This window comes from Dryobates pubescens, chromosome 5 (genome assembly GCF_014839835.1).
Source record: "Dryobates pubescens isolate bDryPub1 chromosome 5, bDryPub1.pri, whole genome shotgun sequence".
NCBI classification, from domain to species: Eukaryota; Metazoa; Chordata; class Aves; order Piciformes; family Picidae; genus Dryobates; species Dryobates pubescens.
The window spans coordinates 40569009-40589280 of NC_071616.1; the positions used below are offsets into that span (position 1 = coordinate 40569009).

Consider the following 20272-nt stretch of genomic DNA (forward strand, 5'->3'; position numbering starts at 1 on the left):
CTTTGATGAAATAATCTGGCAGTGAATCTGTTCAAAAGCCATGTCAACGAGATAGTTTTAAAATCTTTGCACTACTGCATAAAGGACTTTTCCCATCTGTAACGACCATGACTGATGAAAACATACTAGTGTGAGACTCATGGCTTATGCAGTTTGTATTAAAAACACTAAACGTGTAATCAGACAGAAAAATGTCATTTCTTGTATTTGATATTTTTAAATGTTCAGTTAATTTTTATTCTGAAGATACTAACAATTTTAACAATCATAGTGCACTTATTTAAATGGAGTTTTAATCTAACTCAATTAAGTTTTGCAATTAATCTTCTGAGTAAAATGGAAAGAATTATCATTAACTTCTCTGCCTAGTATACTCATTTCTAATCTCCACAATTCCAGTAAATACTGATTTGCTTCATTTTGAACATGCAAGGTACAGAACTACTCAAGTTCCCACTAAAGGGCTAATTAGCAGAGTTTAAATTCTTTGGGTTTGATCCTCCAGTAACGGCATATGAATACAGCTGAAGTCAATGCAAGTTCTGTGTACTTAGAGCTTATGAGATCAGACTCACATGCAGTAGATTAAAATGAAATAAACATGATACATTTGGCATTAAACTCAGCTGTTACAGAAGTACAAAGAAGTGAGAGTCCAAAAACATGGAAATGCTCCTTTTAATTTTTTTGTAGTTCACAGACAAAGCGTTAGAGGACAAATAAACTGTCAGCAATCCATTCCATGACTGCCATTTTATCAAACACTAGTTGATTTGGAAAATCATCAGCTAGCTGAAGTCTGTAAAGCTGAAATCGCTTAGGACTATGGGGGAGCATCATGAAGAGTGATAGCTTTTTTTTTGTTTTCTGTTTGTAAATCTTTGCCCTAAAATCTAGGAAATCCAGAGAGTCATACATACATATCTAGAGTTAGGTTAAAAATATAATAATAATAATAATAATAATAATAATAATAATAATAATAATAATAATAATAATAATAATAATAGAGGCTGCGCTGGTCCTACTATATTAAGGGCAAAAGAAAACCTCATTAAAGAGAGATAATAAGGATCCTAAAATGAAGAAAAAAAACCCAACCCAAACCTGTAAAGTTCCTGGAATATTACAAAGCAAAATTAAGGTGAGAGTTGACTTAAAACTACATTAAATCTGAAAACAGAATACTGGGGAAACAGCCCAACCATAAAAACCCACACAGAATCGCAGAATTATTGAGGCTGGAATAGACCTCTGAGATCATCAAGTCCACAATACACTTTATTTTCTCATATGCAATTTTAGTATTTCTATATTATGTTATGCTGCTTTAATGTATGCCTTTCCCTTCCGATTTACCTGTTTTCTCATTGCGCCTTCCCATTCATAGACTTCTACGGGCAATGATTACTGTTGGTAATAGTGATACCACAGCAGGTTCCCTGACAGAGGCGGCTTGCTGAGCTGGCTCAGAGGTGCAATTACTTGTCAGCTCAATAACTGAGAAAATGGATCTGTGAGTTTAGGAGAATCCACCAAAAGGAGGAGAGCGCAATTAGCACGTTCACATTTGAAGTTGTAACTGAAAACGAATAACTAAAGCAAGACCTTTGTTTTCATAACACCCCACATTACCGAGGAATTCTGGTAATAATAGCTGCCTGAATTTCTCTTAACAGATTTCTGTCCCTACAGACCAGAATTGCTGCGTTCACTGTGAAGCGCAGGCAGTGCTCCTGCCCCTTAGCTGTTCACACTAGACCATTCACAACTCTGTGTAAGAGCCTCCAAATAAAAGGGATGTCGGTATTAATTAGAAGAGAGGTTTACTAGGCTACTCTTATAAAACTATTAACACTGGGTTTGAGGGCGTGATTCATTGTTACATGGGGCTCTGAAATTAAGGACGATGCAGACCTAGTGCACAATTGTTCCCTCGATTTCATTTGCTGTTTTCTTTTGTCTACTTTTAAATGACAGAAATAATGGGGCTTTCAATACTTCTTAGGGAGGTGATTTTTGTTTGATTTTTTCTTCTCTCCTCCCCTCTTCCCCCCCCCCCCCCCCCCCTTTTTTTTTTTTAAGGCTAATAGATATTAATGCTATGCACTAAACCTTTTTACATGACCTGGAAATAGTCCTCCTGCTTAAGGAACACGTCTTACTCATCTCTTTACCAAACACTTAATTTCTAGTTAAGTTTCCCCCTCATTCCTTAACAGTTTGCCTGCTGTTTTCACAGAAAGGTATATGCAAAGAATATTTTCCATGGGAGGGCAGGCAGCCTGTTTCTACCCTTCTTCAAGTGGTTTTGCAATGATCAGACAGGTATTTTTGAGATAGGCCCACTATCAATGACTGCCCTGTAGAAACTGCAGAACAAACAAGCTTGCCTCTGCTTTGGAAGCAGCACTCAGCTACTCTCTCTGACACAAACTTTCTGCTTTTGGAAGTGTCATGCCTACCAAAATACAGAATTCCATAATATTAAGAAATTACTACTTCCCATTTTGAATATACAATATTCCTCATGTTACCACCATACTGTACTGCAAACTAATTCTTAAATTATCACCTTCCTTTATTCTTCTCACTGTGCATTATTATCCCAGCCTTACCATCTATAATTATTCTTAATGGTTACATCTGCATATGGAAAAGGGAGGTATCCTAAAATACTCAGGCTGGCTGCTGAGGCTTTGTTCAGTTTCATATTGCTGGATGGATTGTTTCCTTAAAATACATGTTTATTGATTTTTTTGGTGTATCTTAGGACTAAAACTCATGGTTAGATTAGGCATGGTGCAAGTCTTCCACAGTCTTCTATGGATAGACACTACCAAAAGACCTTATTCTAAATTCACAGGAAACTTTTTACCCATTGCTGACGTTTGCTTATTTCTTAGCCTAGCCAAGGTCAGGACCGTTAATGCATGATTAAGTATTTAGAAAATAAGGAAAAAGACACCAGAAAAAATAAGAAATTATTGTCAAAGTAAGAAATGGAGGCCACTGAATTAAGCTCATTTGCAGTCTAAAATAGTTTGGATTGGAATCACATTTCCATTTGCAAACACATTCTAACTCATGTGACAAAACTTTCTCACTGGGTATTTTAAAGAAAAGGACTAAAATGAGGCAGGCCAGAATGCAAGAAGACCACCAAGAAATTAAGATGGCAAAGCAAGCAAGAAAAAAACACACCATAATTATATTTAAGAAATCATCGCATCATGCAATCCTAAAAGAAAGAAAACAACTTCTATTTGACCTTGAATGTACCATTTATTTGATAAGAAATAAAAAAAAAAAGCTAGAGGGTAGTTGTTTCTTGTCATTATACTGTTGCTGATTCTGTGGTTAGTTATTAATTTTATTTTTTATGATTCACAATCTGCTCTTTGAAATATGCCATATGCTCAAAGCAATTCAAGGATGACAACTGTCAGAATTACTCCAATAAAAATTGCCTAAATGAGGAAGATTTACTGCAGCCTGATATTTCTGTTTAAGGCCTCCACTTTCTTACCACACCCCCCCCACCCCCCCCCAACCCCTCAGACCCATAGACTGCTGCTTCTTAGACACACAGTGAAGTTTGAATCAATTTTAGGATCAGCTCACATGTTTTGGGAAACTTCTCAAAAGTACTGTCTCTCTAAAAGAAGTGAAAGGGAGCTTCTGGGCTAAATAAGAGAAACCATGTGTGTGAGTGTGTGTATGTTAGATGAATACCCTGTAATCAATATGCAAGTTCAAAATCTTTTTCCTGGAATCACAAGCAAGCGTGATGACTTAACATGACAATGTCTGCTTTATGTATAACTAATAAAACTTAAATTGGAAGAGTCCTGTATCCTGGCAGCAGCAAACCAAAATCAAGGCAAATTTCTTTCTTCCAATATGAGGTCTGAAAGGTGGATAAAAATCCAGCTGAAAGCTCCAATCAAAACACATTTTGTTAAATGCTAGCATTTCATTTTTTCCCTTCATTTTGTTTCAGTCTATTTATTAATGCAGTTTCATTTATTTCTATTCATCTTGAAGACAAATCTTTGTCCTTCTATAGAATTACACCAAATAGAATGTGATAAAGGGAACTTTCTTGCAATTATGATGTCGGTGCAGCCTGTCAGCGCACAGGGGATGGAAATGAGGTTGGGGACAGGGAAGGGAATTCTAATAGACACCATGATACATACAATGAACGCAGCGATATCCTGTGAGAGAAAGACTTGTCAAGCTAATCAGATCTTCTATAGCTAGGTAAAGGCAGTAACGGTGGCGCTAACCTTGTAAAGATGCTGCTGCTGCTCCTCTGACATCATCAGGTCATGGCTGTCCATCACAATGGATTCCATGTCAATCAGCCAATCCCAGAGCTCCTGGTATTCTGAATCAAAGTCCAAAAGGCTGTAGATAAAGAACAAAATGTATTATGCATAAATACTGTGTAGTTGTTAAAATCTTGTATTAGAATAATATATTCTTGAAAACTCATGATGTTCCTAGTTATATTTCTAAAGAGACATTCTGTATTTATATAGAGTGGGTGAAAATGAAAACTGAAATCCAATTTAAGCCAGTGCCATGACCTAAATTCAGTGGCTGATGCCAAATCCTGACAACTATTGGCACACTGCATTTGCTTCAAAAATTTTGAAAGAGAAATCCCCCCTAGGCTTTTTTATTTAATGGGGTTTTTTCAGGTGATGACTTTATATTGAGCAAACTTTGCAACGATCATCTTGATATAATTCATACAGAAATATAATTTTAATCGAAAAATGACTCAATCCATTCAGTTGTCCCTCTGCTGTCTATCTGCCTATCTCTGTAAATATCCTACATTTATTTTCATGGATGAGTAGCTAGCATTTCAACTTAACGTCTTAAGATAGGCTTGAGTGAATATGGTAAGCCAGTGAGAACTAAGGCCAGATACAGTATTAGACAGGTGTTCCCTACAGACATGTAAGAAACAAAGGTAAGGACAGGAAGTCAAAACAATGAATCCTTGAATAGCCAGCAATCATTAAAATTCAAAGGAGGATCACTACGGTTTTCAACAAAATAAATCATTAGAATAAGGAGCTTAAAAGGATTAATGTGATTCTCTATTGAAAGCCTAGTGAATAAGTAAAGCATAGATTCTTCTAAAACACTGTGATACAAGACAGAAGGTACATGCTGGAAAACTGCATATTCGTCAGAAAGATACCCTTTGAAAAGGGATCTTCAAAGTTGCAAAACTGGAACTAACAAAAGCCTCGCCAGTAGTATCGAAACCCCCCCATATTGATCAAACAATAGTCCATGCTCCACTAAAGCTAATTTCTCCAATTATTAACAACTTTTTTAGCTACCCCATTAAAATAATTAGCGGTATTTCAATGGAGAAACAATAAAGTCACCGTGTTTCCAAAGCTGTTAATACTCCTGTGGTTTCGGTTGTTATTAACTGGAGTACCAAACGCAGGGCAATTTTGAAAGCTTAAAGATAAAGTTGTGACAAGTAGAACTGTCTTTTGGCAAGAAAGCAAGAGAGAAGAAAGCATTTGCCTTCTGCGGTGTTATTTTCAATGAGGTGACAACAAAGGAAGTCTTGTATAATGCACAAGTGTTGATTCCTGCTTCTGAAGCAACTCTCTAGTTTAATCCACTGTACTTAGTATACTTTTACTCAATAATTTATGAAGTGCAGTTACTTAAAATTGCCTGCTGCCCTGAGAAGGTAAGCAGTGATGCCATTATGAAGAAGAGTAAGCACAAAAGGGCAAGTTACTATTGTTGAAATATAATAGTTTCATTTGGAGTTCAGGGCTTTCCTCCTATTTTAGGAGGTATTTGACTCAGCTATCATTTTGAAACTGAAATAAAACTAAACTCCATTTTGAATGGTGTATTTGCAGTGATACTGAATCTTTATCCCTTCCTCGGAAAGCAGTGTAACCATTCTTTATCTTCAGTATCTACTGCTCCTTTTTTATCCCTTCTGTCTTAACCAAATATTATCCAAAGTCGCAAAAATGACAGGCAGTTATTAAAATGTATGTTTTATGATACGAGGCTAGATTTCATCTTGTATGAATTGGTACAGAGTGGATGATTTGTACCGGTAAAAATATCTAAATTATGAAGATGACAGGAAGCAAAACTTACACTCAACCTGCATGGCCTGCTACTGTCAGAATGGGAAGGGATTCTTTTGGAAACTGCACTAGGAAATGGATCTGGATTTTACTGTAATAGGTAGATGATGTGCTGGATCCAAACACCTGCTTTGCATCTGTAGAACCATATCCTATTTACAGTCCAGAGCAGTCTATGTATTGGTACAACAGAATGAACCAATCCTTTAAAGACACACAGAAGCACTTTTCACTTAAGTTTTCTAAACCCCAGTTAACACTAGGAAACAGGTGAAGATTTTGACTGCTAGCTAAAGTTCTGAAGAGGAACTCAGTCCAAAATGAAGAGAGAAACAGGATTCACTGGAAAAAGCCCAGGAAGGGATGCAAGAAATAAAGTGGATTTTTTTTCCCCTTAATAGTTTACATACTATGCCTATTCTCTTCCAAAGTTTTCTGCTGTAAAACAAAGTCATCTGGGAGCATTTTAAGCGAACTGTCTATAGCAGTTATCTTCCCGAGCCTGAAGTCAGCCTACAAAGCCTCATCACAATTAAAAAGGCAATATTTATAATAGTTTTGAAGTAACTCTATATTTAAAAAAACACAAAACAAAACAAACAAGCTTTCTTTTTAAAATGACTGCCTCACATCTAAATGGATGGATCTACTGATTACTATTAAATTGCTAGTCCAAAGAGGATGTAAGTTACTAAGCTTCTAAAAAGATATTCAGAAAATCCAGCAACTGTAGGATCAGTGACAGGTTAGGATTAAAATGTACCTGTCAGTATTTCTGTGTCATATTGAATATTTCTTTCTTTATTCAGAATCTTTTTTTATTATTTTTTTTTTCTGGGCTTAGCAGATTGTTTCTTCATATTGCCACAGGCAGAATCAGGGAGCGAGTAACTTCTGCAATACTGATGTGTGTTACAGATGCAGGAACCATAGAAAAGATCCAGTTTTGGTTGATTATCCAAGTTGACTCACCACTGATGAAAAAAAAAAAAAAGTAGCTCACCTGTTTATTGAAAACATTATTCCTCTATTAAAAGTACCAAAAAATTGCCAACACACATAATAATATTAGTTAAAGGGTAGGTAACTACAGCTTCCTTAATACAGGTTTGTTGGCTAATAAGCTAAAAGCATTGGCTGCACAATAACTAAAATGACATTAAGAAGTATATTTTGTCTTGGCAAACAGAATATCAGATATGCAAAGTTGCACCTCTAATCCCTTGAACCCTAAACATATTTCTTAAAATGTGGACATCAATTTATTATTTTGAATGAAAATTCATGAGCACCTTTCTCATGAGGAAACCAGTTCATCTGTGGCATTAATAAATAAAAAGGAATGTGAGAGTATTTCCATCAGCCTTTTTTTTTTCCCTGCATTTAACAGGAGTTTCCAGTTGGTATTATTTCTTTGCTGGCGTTACTCATACGGTATTTAGAAGTACTGTAAACACATTGGTATGCCTACCAAAAAATTCAGCCAGGTAATAAAGTTCTTTCAAGTTCCTGGGTCATCATTTTTTTGGAACTCCTTTCACATCTTTTTATTAGGAGGATACAAGAGAAATCAGAATCCTGACCTTACATTTGGCTTATATTCTGTGCATACTTGAAGCCCCCTTCTATGGCATTTTTCTCAAAGCCTCACCCATGAAGGCCCAGTACTAGGGGACAAGAAGATCCCAGGATTTGGCCTTCATGTTGTGCATTGGTGCTTTAAGTATTGCATCCATATCTCATAGAAGCACAGAATCATTCTGGTTGGAAAAGACCCTCTAGATCATCAGGTCCTACCATTAACCCTACTCTATAAGTTCCCCACTAAACTATATCCCCAAGCACCACATCTAAATGACTTTAAAACACATTCATGGATGGTGACTCAACCACCTCCCTGGGCAGCCTGCTCCAATACCTGACCACTCTTTCAGTGAAAAATTTTTTCCTATTCTCTAGCCTAAACCTTCTCTGTTGCAACTTGAGGCCTTTCTCTCTTGTTCTATCACTAATTACCTGTAAGAAGAGATCAGCACCTACCTCTCTCCATTGTTCTTTCAGCCAGAGGGTGATAAGGTCTCCCCTCACTCTCCTTTTCCTCAAACTAAACGGTCCCAGTTACCTCAGCTGCTCTTCATCAGACTCATTCTCTAGGCTGTTTACCAGCTTAATTGCCTTCCTTTGCACCTGCTCCAGAGCCTCAATGTCTTCCTTGTATCGATGTGCTCAAAACTGAACACAGTACTCGAGGTGTGGCCTCACCAATGCTAAGTACAGGGGGACAATCTCTTCCCAGTAGTACCTCTATAAACTCCTCCTCAGTTTTGAGGGGATGCAGTATTTCCAGCTAGATTTGCTATAACATTTTGCAGCTGTTACTTTTGGTTACCTCTTTCTGCCCAGCTAGCTGGTGGTCCCTGGCAGTAGATATTTGTTCTCTTCTTTTTCATTTTCACTTTAGACATTTCCATACAGGTAAGTGTAAACCTCTCTACTGCTGTTGTAACAAGATCACTGTTCTTCAGGAAATCTCCTGTTCTTTACAGACCCACTAGCACCACCCTATTCTGCAGATGCTACCTTACCTATCTGAGTTTAGCTATTTCCTACACAGTCATCTCCCAAATCTTTCCCCTCACTAGAAAAATAATCCTCCACCTATAACTCTTCTCCCTGGAGACACTTTTCTTTCTTCCACAACAGCTAATGGATAGATATCCTACCTTTCTCAGTTATGTAAATGGTCCCTTCTCTGTCTCCCTCAGTCTCTACCTAGGTCATCGTACTGTGGATTTTCTGCCCATATGTTTTTTGGCCATAATTTGATACACAGCAGAGAAACGTCATGTCAGCTGCATTTTAAAACAGCTGAAAGGCATTTCCATTGTGTTCTATAGAATACCTCAGACTGATTCAACTGAAAGTTTTCCATCAGAATTCAGCCCACCCTAGTTTCTATAACGGCTCAATACATGGTGCTGTATTTATCTCCCTTAGCTACCTCAGTCCCTTAAGACACTGTTGAGCCTTTAAGAGCTGGGATGGTCACAGGGGCCCAAAAAGGTGGCCACAGCACAGAAGAAGTAGTGAGTATTAGTAGACTGCCATTCCCAGTGACATGCATTAATTACAAGTGTAAATAAATGCAATTTAAGAGCCTATTTGCTTAGCATCTATGGTACACAGAGCTACAAACTGGATTTTCCCTGATGCTTATAACTTTATGTCCTCTCTCCTCTACAGTCAAAAGTCTGTTGATGTCTCACTGCCTTATGTCCAACACAAAATTCCAGCCTTCTGTCTTGCTCACATTGAACTGTGGCTGCAAAATTAGAAGCTGGTTTTGAACATATAGCCCCCAGTGCACATTGATATACATATACACACCAATTCTGAACAAATTATTTTTAAGGTTGGCACTAGCTGCACTGGCATGTTTGAGAATCTGACAGATTTCTGCATGTGTAATCAAGATCTCAGTAATCCTACATAATTAGCTCACATCAACTTTTCTAAAACAGTCATCTTTCCGTATAATAAGAGGGGATGTTTACAAGGCTCATTTATCTTTACAGTTGGTAATTTAATAAAACTGTGTTTCCAAGACCTCAACATTGAGTTAACAATTGGAAATGCAAGTTCTGGATATAAATAGCTCACTAACACCTTGGTCCATGGCTTTCCTTGCATAGGAAAACTGCAGGCAATATTTTGTTGTATTTATTGGTTATAAGAAACCTATTGGGGAAGAAGTGGTACCCAAACAATGAGCACTGCTTGGCTCCTTCAAGCTGACTTTACCCCACACTATTATGAACACAGAAGGATGTTCTTATGGTCATTTAACTGTGGTAGAAGTTGGAAGACAGGTGTTTTTCAGAAGACTTTTAAGAAAAAGTCTTAAACCAAAACTACAAGGTTGTTGGTTTGGGGTTCCTTTTGGCTGTGAAAAAGGGACAGGCAGCAAGTTTTCATTGATTGTTCTGTCCATTCTGATTATTCTTTGCCCAAACTATTAAGAAAAAGCACATTTATATAACACACACACATATATAAAATGGAATGTCTGTAAGATACATAATCTATGTATCTGTGAGGGTATGTGTATTTATATTTAGTAATAAACAGACCAAAAAGGTCAAATCAAGGAATTTCCAGAAGTATAAAACTGGAATGTTTGAACTGCAGAACTATGAGTGAATGGCTTCATGCTCATATTTCATAGTCACTACTATCATAATCATTGCAGAGAACTGTCTTGCAGAGGCATTAATAGATTCTGAAGATGCTTCCTTGGAAGATGCTGAAAAATCAAAAGATACAAAGCCATTCAAGGAGAAAAGCCTGAAGCAAAGAGACACATTACACTTTTGAAAGTAAAACCAATGGACTGCTGTTATTTAGTTCTATGAACAAACCATGATTTGGGGTAAATTTTCCAGAATCCATTCTTTATTGCATTCATATATTGAAAACCCCCAAAACATATCAAGAGTTTTCCTCTGCGTCTTGGCCTAGGAACAAAAATCCCAGTTAACTAAAAGTAAGAAAAAGTATATCATGTAAAAAAACCCACAGATCAGTGAGAATAAAACAACAAAAAGAATAGTTCCCTACCCATTACTTCCCACTGTGTGAACTTTTGACATATCAGCAAACTCTTCCTTTCGCTTGCTACTAGTGTTGTACTGCTCGCTGTACAGCTTTAAGGACATCTGTTCAACAGCATCTCTTTGTGCTTCCAGATAGCATAGCTGAACCTCAGCCTAGAAAAAGAAAACAAAAAGAAAATAAAACACAACAGAACTTAAAAATAAAAACAAATACCAGAAATAATTCATTTAAAACATGTACTTTTGGAATGCAACAATTTTAACCAAACAGTTCACACCATCATGTTTCTCCTTGCGTGGTAGTTAAAAAGGCTGAACCATTAAGTCAGGGAAAAGTGTATTTCTAAGTGCTTGAACTCAACTACTTAGGACTCTTTCAGAGAAATGTGCTATATATGCCATGAGATGTATATCCAATCAAATGCTGCATATAAATATCTGGCATGATTAAAAAGGTACTATAAATCACACACAGAACAGGTAGATACATGGAATGACATTTCTTGCAGGCTTCAAGACTGATAATGTTAACACATTGCTTCGTAATTAATGAAAGCCATATATCTGTAAGTATTTTTGATGTAAATAGTAAGTGTAAACTAAACCAAGCAAATTGGCATTATTCACACTCTCCTTTGCCTTATCCACCGTCCACTGATTACTCAGCAATTTTAATTGCAAGCAAAAAAGGCTGTAAGTCAGTTGTGCTGTTTTCCATCAGACTCTGTGCACGGCCAGAAGAATGTTGAATAATATTTGGCATTGTATCTTATTGAATAGACACTTTATTTATTGCAGCTGTGGTGATCAGTTTGATTCTGAGGCTCTGAGAACCAGATGATATAAGGATGAAATCTGCTGTTTGCCACACTTGCCCTTAGGAACAGGACAAAGAACAGAGGGTAGAGTAAGTTCAAAAGCACTTTGGGACTTTGTTTTCTTTTAATATGCTTCACTGAAAGAAAAACACATTATAAATTCTGATACTGCTTCACAAACTGCTACTTCTCCTTAACTACATCCTCTTTTTTTCAATTAGGAGGAGAATGCTTGCTTAACTGTTTAGTTCTAAGGTTAGTAAATGCAAGAAGCATGGAGGAAATTTTGTACAAGCACTCTTGCATTTTCTGCTGTGGAAGGTGCGGAAGGGAAGTTTGGCTGCTGGCAGCACAACAGTTACCAGTCTATGGAGCAACACAGTGGCTGTAAAGAGAAAGCAGGGGAAGAGAGAGAGCAGAGAAGGGTTATCTGCAAAAACCTGAAATAAATAAATAAATCAGGCAAGTGAAGGGAAATAGGCACTGAAGAATATCAGTATGGGAAGTCTGAGGGGAGGTTGGAACATCTTTATGAGTTTGTGGTAATGACAGTTATATTTGCTTATGTCTTGCCTTGGTACAATTTTTGCTAAGTAACAATGCATCTGATTTTGAAATCCCATTTCCTTTCAAAATTTCTCTCTCAAGCACTCACAAGTTTCAGTTGCTTCTCACAGTGAGATTTGTAAAGTTTGGCAGCGAACCCTAATACGTGTTTATGAAATAATAAAAAACCCCAAGCAAACAAAAAGAACCAAACAGAACCAGCAACAACAAAATCCCCAGAAAACCCTGAACAATTTTCTAAGGAGAGAGACAATAAAAATGCCAAGTAAACCATGCAATTCTTTTAGTGTGCACATCAATGAAATACAAGGCTTTCCTAGTAGAAAATTAAACCACATCAGGTTACCAGTGAAGTAAGATTACCTGAGTACAAGACTAACTAGCTGGGACTGTCCAGTTAGAGTAAAGCCCTAAGGTTTGAGCAAGCTATAAAATAAGAAAGAGGAAAAAAATCAAGCAAGCAGCTTTTCACAGATTTTTCATTTTCAGTTCACTTGAAGAAATATTTGTAAATAGGCAAGTCATTAATGTATTTGGAAAATGGGAGAAGAAAAATGAGGATAAAATAGAATACAGGGGAAAAGGGAGAACAGCATGAAATGGGCAAGTAAATATATGGACAGGGATGAACAAGAATCCACTATTTCTTCCTCACAGCTGTAAGGTCCTCTTGTCCTGAGGATTATGAACTCCATCAACATCATACACTACCAATCCTGACTGCAAGCAATTGTGTCCCAGTTCTTGTACCTCAGAAATATGATCCCTCTATAAATCAATTGTATCTTTTTAAAAAAAATCCAATTTCTGTCCTCAATGATTGTGAATACTTACAGCAACTCAAACTCAGGCAGTGCCAAGCTTCAGATGGATCTCTCTGATTTCTTTTCTGTATGAATTCATTTATCTCACTATTGTACTTAAGTGTTTTTTTTTTTATCCCTGTTCTACTGATATCAACTGCAAATCCAAAGAGGCTTTGAAGACCTCGAGTAGGTATTGATCAGTTATGTCTCAAACCCCTACCTTCTGCAGAAGCTAAACTAGCAGGCACAAGGTACAATCTAGAAAATAGTACACAGCACAGATATGTAACAAATCTATTGCAGCTTATTTTCATCTTCAAATCTTTAATGCTAATGAAGGACTAGTTCTGCAGTATTCTGGCAGAATAAAGGAAACACTTTGTTAATTGAAATCAAATCTAGAAAAGCTGCTTGCTTTGCCTTCTAGCTTATTTTGAATGTGAATTTTCAGATTGCCCTACATGTGTTTTCTTGCTACCTAACACAACTGTAAGAACTGAATCTCTTATCACATCTCTATGGACACAGATATCTGAGAAATGCTACTGATATGTGCATCATCCCAAACACAACTAATAGAAACTAGGTGGGATCCAATCATTCATTTATTTTTTTACATCTTAGAAGTGGAATTCAGTTTCTTCTTTGTTTTTAGAGGATGTAACAGATCAGAATCAGTGACAAATTGAACATGGAAAAAAAATGTCAAGGAATGATACTCAGTAGTTGTTTTCCACCCCACTCTTCTAAGGGACTAGTTACTTTTTTTGCAGTAAAAGCACAGTAAAGAAGCTGGTGATGATCTGGTTACACACTTGTACACATTCCCTAACAGTTATTGTCTTATCAGATTGTAATGAGATTACAATATGCTGCTGTAAATTAAACTGAATTATTTCCAATAATCAAATGACAAAATGCTTTCATTTTCCTGAGACTGGAGGATCCAATCTCTGAGCAAGGCTCCGAAAAAACAGTAGTCTTTGGGGAAAAACAGTTAAAACATTCTATGCTAGTGCCAAATATTCAGTTCTAGTGATTGATTAATAATGGTAAACATTTTCAAGGTTAGTGTCAGAAAGCTCATTTTCTAAAAAACAAGACCTTATAAATAAACTGAAGGAGCCTGGGGTGAGGAATCTGTTCCTTAAGACTGGTTTTGCATGATAACATAGAATGTCCTTTATTATACAGATCACTATATAACATGAACAGGTAATCAGTAACAATACAAATCAATGAAAATACATTGTATTTCTTGTTAGACCTACATGTTAGAATAACCTTATCCTGAAGTGGAGAAAGACAAGACAAGGGATAATGGCTGTTACTGTGGGAGCAAGGAGATTGAAAGGTTATGTTGTATAAAGAGTGTCAAATGAGAGACTCAAAATTTACACCAATATAAATTGGAAATGAGAACTCAATGCTATTTGTTCTGCTGCAAACATTTTTTTATATTGGAATGTACTAAAATGAATGTCAATGAATTGGTGTTGAAAGTAAAATATTTTCAGATATGGTTTCCTGGGGAGTAGAAGCCTTTTGTTATGGACTGTGTTACTGAAATGAAACTATTCTGTGATTTAAGTGTACAAATTATAACATGTTTAGTTGCATTTGAATTAGGAAAATATCCTATCTTGCATTATCCTTTCTCTGCAGTGCTGCAGAAAAGCTGTACCACTGCCACACTAGACAGTACATAGTCTAGAATTACACATGAAATACAGATGTAGTTCAGTTGCTCTGCCATCATTTAAGCATATGCTGGATAAAAAACATTGCCTCTTAAATTAAAGCACAAATTCATAGACTCACAGAATGGCTTAGATTGGAAGGGACCTTAAGGATCATCTAATTCCACCCGCCCTGCCATGGGCAGGGACATCTGCTACTAGACCAGGTTGTTCAATGCCTCATCCATCCTGGCCTTGAACATCTCCAGGGAGTGGACATCCAGAATCTCCATGGGCAATCTGTTCCAGTGTCTCACCACCCTCATTGGAAAGAATGTATTCCTATTACCCACTCTAAATCTGCTCATCCTATCACTACAAGCCCTTGTAAATAGTCCCTTCCCAGCTTTCTCGCAGGCCCCTTTCAGGTACTGGAAGGCTGCTATAAGGTCTCCCCAGAGCATTCATCTCTCCAGGCTGAACAGCCCCAACTCTCACAGCCTGTCCCCACAGGGGAGATGCTCCAGCTCTCTGATCATCTTCATGGCCCTCCTTTGGACCTGCTTCAGCAGCTCCATGTCTCTCATGCTGAGGGCACCAGAACTGGACACAGTACTGCAGGTGGGGTCTCATGAGAGCAGAGGGGCAAAATCACCTCCCTCATTCTGCTGGTCACACTTCTTTTTGATGCAGCCCAGGACATGGCTTCCTTTTTGGGCTGCAAGAGCACATTGTCAGCTCATGAGTTTTCCAACAGCTGTCACCCCCAGGTCTTCCTCCTTGAGACTGTTCTTGAGCCACTCCTCACCCAGCCTATATTTGTGCTTGGGATTGCCCCAGCCCAGGTGTAGGGCCTTGAACTTGGCCTTACTGAACTTCTTGAGGTTGGCTTGGGCCCACCCATCAAGCCTGTCCATGTCTCTCTGGGTGGCATCCTTTCCCTCCAGCGTGTCAACTGGACCACACAGCTTGGTGTCATCCACAAACTTGCTGAAGGTGCCTCAGTCCCACTGTCCATATCACTGACAGAGGTGTTAAACAGCTCTGGCCCCAGTACCAACCCCTGACAGAGGACACATATCGCTGGTGTCTATTTGGACACTGAGCTGTTGAGCACACCTCTCTGAGTGTGGCCACCCAGCCAATTCCTTATCCAGCGAGAATAAGCATAAGGATTCCAGTGTCTGCCAAACAAGGAGATGGTCAGAAGATGTTATGCAGCATGTATCCTTAGAAAGCTCACCTAAAGTATGTTTATTTTACAGAAGTGCATCCTTGATTGCAGCATTCTAAAAGGAGCACATCCCAGCTTGGCAGTATTTATATCTCTGTAATTGGCAAATTTCTTGAAAGATAAAACAGGGAGTTATTTAGAACCAGAATTAAGTTGATCATAGTAGCATTTATGTGGTCATATCTATGCCCTAAAGCAGTTTTTATTGTTTTCTGTCATAATCCATTTCTCCACATTATAAAGTTGTGGAGAAGGCTTTACTACAGGACATGAAACATACCCTGGCTCTGTCATAGCTACAGCTACTGAATAAAATTATATTGCAATATAGATGCCTCAAAATATCTTCCACGGAGATGTAGATTACAGAAAGTGTTCTTCATAAGGCAAAAGTCTGACCAAAGACTCTGTACAGACAGACCTGACCATCCACTACTCCATCCACACAACCAGCCAATAGGTTTTCTGTTGCTGAAAGCACTTCTGGTAGAAGCAGTACTTCCAAGCAGTCAGCCTGGCATTTGATGTGGTATTGTAAGAAAGAACCACAGAATCATTGGTCAGAAAAGACATTTAAGATCATCGAGTCCCAAACTTAGTGAGTTCTAAGTCTTCTAAGACTTCAAGTGACTTGGAAATACTGCTTCAAATGTCAGTGCAGGCACTTCTTTGTATTGTTGGAGCAGGATGGTAACTCTTATCTTTTGGTGGTGTGTTTTGGGTTTTTTCCATTTCTCTTTTTTTCCCTTCCCCCTGCATAACTAATACAGGGACCTTGCTGCAGTTCCCTTCTTTCATAGTCTGTTACCCTTCCTGCCTCTTCCATCCTTCACCTTGCACACTCTCTTCAGGACTGAATCAGATTAAAAAATAATCCTATATCATAAAATGTGTTTACTGAGAGCTGAACATTGAGAGTCCTATTGCAAAGGACATACTGTGTTTTGATCATGCAGGAAATTAATTCTGTTAATCAGGGCATGCTTGTTACCAGTTAAAATCTTAGCAAAGTGTTTTTATCATTGTAAGTCTCAGAAATGTTTTTATGTTGGTAATAAATGTATCTTCTTTTTTATTTTATTTTTTTATTAGTGTACTAAAACCATCACAACAATGTGAAGCCTTCACACAGAATGAGGAAAAATCACAAGACAACATTCTTACTTATCAAGGTACTTAAACTCATTGTAGAGTTTAAGTAACAGCAGTAACAGTACAGTGACTTTTAAGCCTGTTTACAGGAGCCAGAAAATGAAATTCTAGATAAAGCAGGGCTGTGTAATAGCAAGCAGAACTTCAGGCAGTTCCCAGAGCCATCAGAAACAACAGGGAAAAAGAAAAAAAAAAGAAGAAGGAAAAAAATACTGTAAATAACAGCAATAACTTTTTGCAGGGTTTCCCCTGGCTTTCAGAAATACATTGGGGTTTTGCTGTTCTGTTACAAAGATTAGGAACATGACCTGTGACTTCAGGACTGTGGAGTGCAAATGCAATCAGCAGTGTAGTCTCAGCAGTATTGTCTGACCAAGTTCATGGAAGTGTCCCGATCATGCTGTTAATTTAAAAACTGGACCTCTGGTGTCTAATTCTTGAGTGCCCCTCTACCTTTGGTTCTGTTCAGTGTAACACTAAATATAATACAAGAGCATGGCATGCCCTGTACGTCAAACAGATCTCAACTATGTACCCAAAGAAGTTGCCTGTATCACAAATACCAAAAACCATTGAAGAAAAGTATGAAAGGTTTAACCTCTCCAGGGACCTCCAAGACTGAATAGTTTCTGACAACAGCATTCCAAAACTGCAAGGTGAAAAACAAGTCCTTGTAAGAATGGAAATTGGACAATGGCCAGTATCTTTTGCTACTTTTGTTACCTTGCAGACCTACATCTCCAGCCCGCAGAACGTAAGTGACAGGCAGGACGCAAAAGAAGGGTTTGTAACAACCGAGGGTCAGGTGGGGAACAGGCTTGCTCTGACAACAGAAAGGGTTGGGATGACAGTGCTTGCTAAAATCAGGCAGAATACACAAATTAACAAGGCTGCAGATCCAGCCAAACCCATCATCAAACCATTTAGAATGCATTTCATCAAAACTGCTACATGCCTGCCAACTCCTTCAGTGACACCTCTTTACATGCCACAAGGACTTGTAAGCCCAAACAGTCCCCTTCTTACAAACCTCTAAGATTTTGTGCTATTAAAGTACCAATTCATCAACACAACCTTTTGCCTTTGTTTCTTTCCTGTTCAGCAGAGAAAACAATTAGTTATAGGAGGCCAGAAGATAGATACACTGTATTTAAGCACAAGGTCAAATACCTTTTGGATCAGCCTCAAGGTGCACAAATAGTCAAGAAGAGGAAAGACTTGTCAGACACTGAAAGTCTTCCCTCCATGTGCTAAAATTGTAAACTTAACCTTACTTAATTAAAACCTCCACTATTTGCACAGTTCTGATTGTTCCTACCATTCCCTCTGTTTGCATTTCTAGAGCAATGAAGTGGCTTTAAAAGGATTGTTAAAGAGTCTGCCTATCATTCAGAGCACTGATGCTTCTAAAAGTCATGCTCCTCTAAAAGGCCTGGGTACCAGAAAATATGGGTAGGCAATGCACCTCACTTGGTCTGCAAGGCTGGGCATTCCAAACAGCCATGCCCTTAAGGTACCAATGCTCAGGGCAGCACACATGTGCAAGAGAAACTCCAGAGTGATGGTGCACATTCCTCTGCCCATCTTCACAGCAGACCGACATGGATGTTTCTATCTAAAAATGAGGGAAAGTACGTCTTGCAAAGCCAGTACCTCCCTGGCAAAAACTACCCAGCACATCCCAGCACGGCATGACTGAGCTAATATCAAAATCTTACAACCTCTTCCTTGGAAATTTTGCTCTGAGACCTACTTTGGGCATATTTTGGAGAAATCTTTTACCATGGGGATGTGTACTAACTCACAGCGAAGTGAACCTGATGACTTACTTGTAGAAAGTAGTTTCCAAGTTATCTGAATTGATTTTACTGAAAAATCTCACTTGGAAATAAATATGAGGTAATCATTTACTTCTTTAAGCTTGCAGTGCATGAATATGAAGTTCCTTTGGTACAATGACTTTTTAATTAATTTTACCATACTGTAGTAGTGTTCCTGCTTTATATTTTGGTATCTTTTAATGAACAGAGATTTTTGTACAGTTATGTTACTGATGGTGAAAGGAAGCTATATAAAATATAGAAATTACTAGTAAGACAATGCCATATTAGAGGAAAAAATAGGAAAAATATGCAATGGTATCTCTGCAATACTACTACATTTGTGAGCATGTTACACAGTAATTACTTTAAGTAGCACATAAACAGTTTGATTTTATTCTGAGTAGCTCCATTTTAAACCTCTTTATGCTTGAGAAATGTTTCCTATTTATTCATTTAATAATTACAAATATATGTAAGCTTTACAACTAGTCCCACAAATTTCTACACATTATCAACTCACAAAACTGCAGAAATGTTCAGCTAGTTTCCCTTTGATTCAATATTTTGGGTCAAATATTTTGAAAGGCTCAATAGTGTCAATCATTTTTAAGCCTAAACTCCTACACTCCTACACTGAGTGTACCTCAAAGGCTCTCACTGAAAGCGTTTTTGACTTCTGAAGCTGAAGGAGATTTTTTTTCCATGCCTAGCTAGTCTATTTGATGTTGTAGTACCTAAACAGATGAAAATGGTTTTTTTTTAACTATACAATGTAAGTGGTTTGGTTTTGGCTGTTTGGTTGGTTGCTTTGTGGTTTGTTTTGCTTTAATTAAGAGCACTTTTTCTCTTCTTAGAGGGATAAATCATAACTTTTTGTTTCAACAACTTTTTAGATATTGAATTATTAATGAAATAAAATGGTGCCTATAAGAGCAGAGGACTCTGTCTCCACGGCAAAATTAAGTAAGAATAGGCAGACTATGAAAGAAGATAAAAAGTACATCTTACTACATAATAATACTAGGGGAATGCAGGCTAAGGGTTGTTCTCTGTGTGTGAGATGCATACATATGGGTTTTGAGGGAAATTAGAAATTTTTTTTTAAAATAACTTTGAGGAAATATTATTAGTAAAAATATTAATAATTATTGCAGTCACAGAAAAGCAACTTGAAGTGCACAACCGCACTGCCATGTATAAAAAGCAGGCACAGACTGCTGCTCCATCGAGTTTATTTATGATTCTCAGATGAGGAGCCTCTTGAAGCACCTGACACCTACTGAGGTAGAGGGAATTGTAAAAAGATAACTGTTTTAAACATAAAATATTTGTATTGCTGAGAGGTCAGCTTTGCCACTGCTGACTTCATTGCAATTTGCATACTATTAAAGTATTACCCATAATGTTTGTAAAATTTAATTTTAAAGC

The 20272-nt window shown here is 37.6% G+C and overlaps 1 protein-coding gene across 2 annotated transcripts in view; it reads right to left on the reverse strand.

Annotated features, from left to right (window-relative positions):
- AKAP6 (A-kinase anchoring protein 6) overlaps window positions 1-20272 on the reverse strand; it is a 281842-nt gene that overhangs the window by 80416 nt on the left and 181154 nt on the right. For both annotated transcript variants that reach the window (XM_054162087.1, XM_054162088.1), the window contains exons 8-9: window positions 10770-10918; window positions 4293-4413 (exon numbers count right to left, since the gene is read on the reverse strand). In XM_054162087.1, coding sequence (XP_054018062.1) covers window positions 4293-4413; window positions 10770-10918 — 270 coding nt within the window. The remainder of the gene's footprint in view (window positions 1-4292; window positions 4414-10769; window positions 10919-20272) is intronic.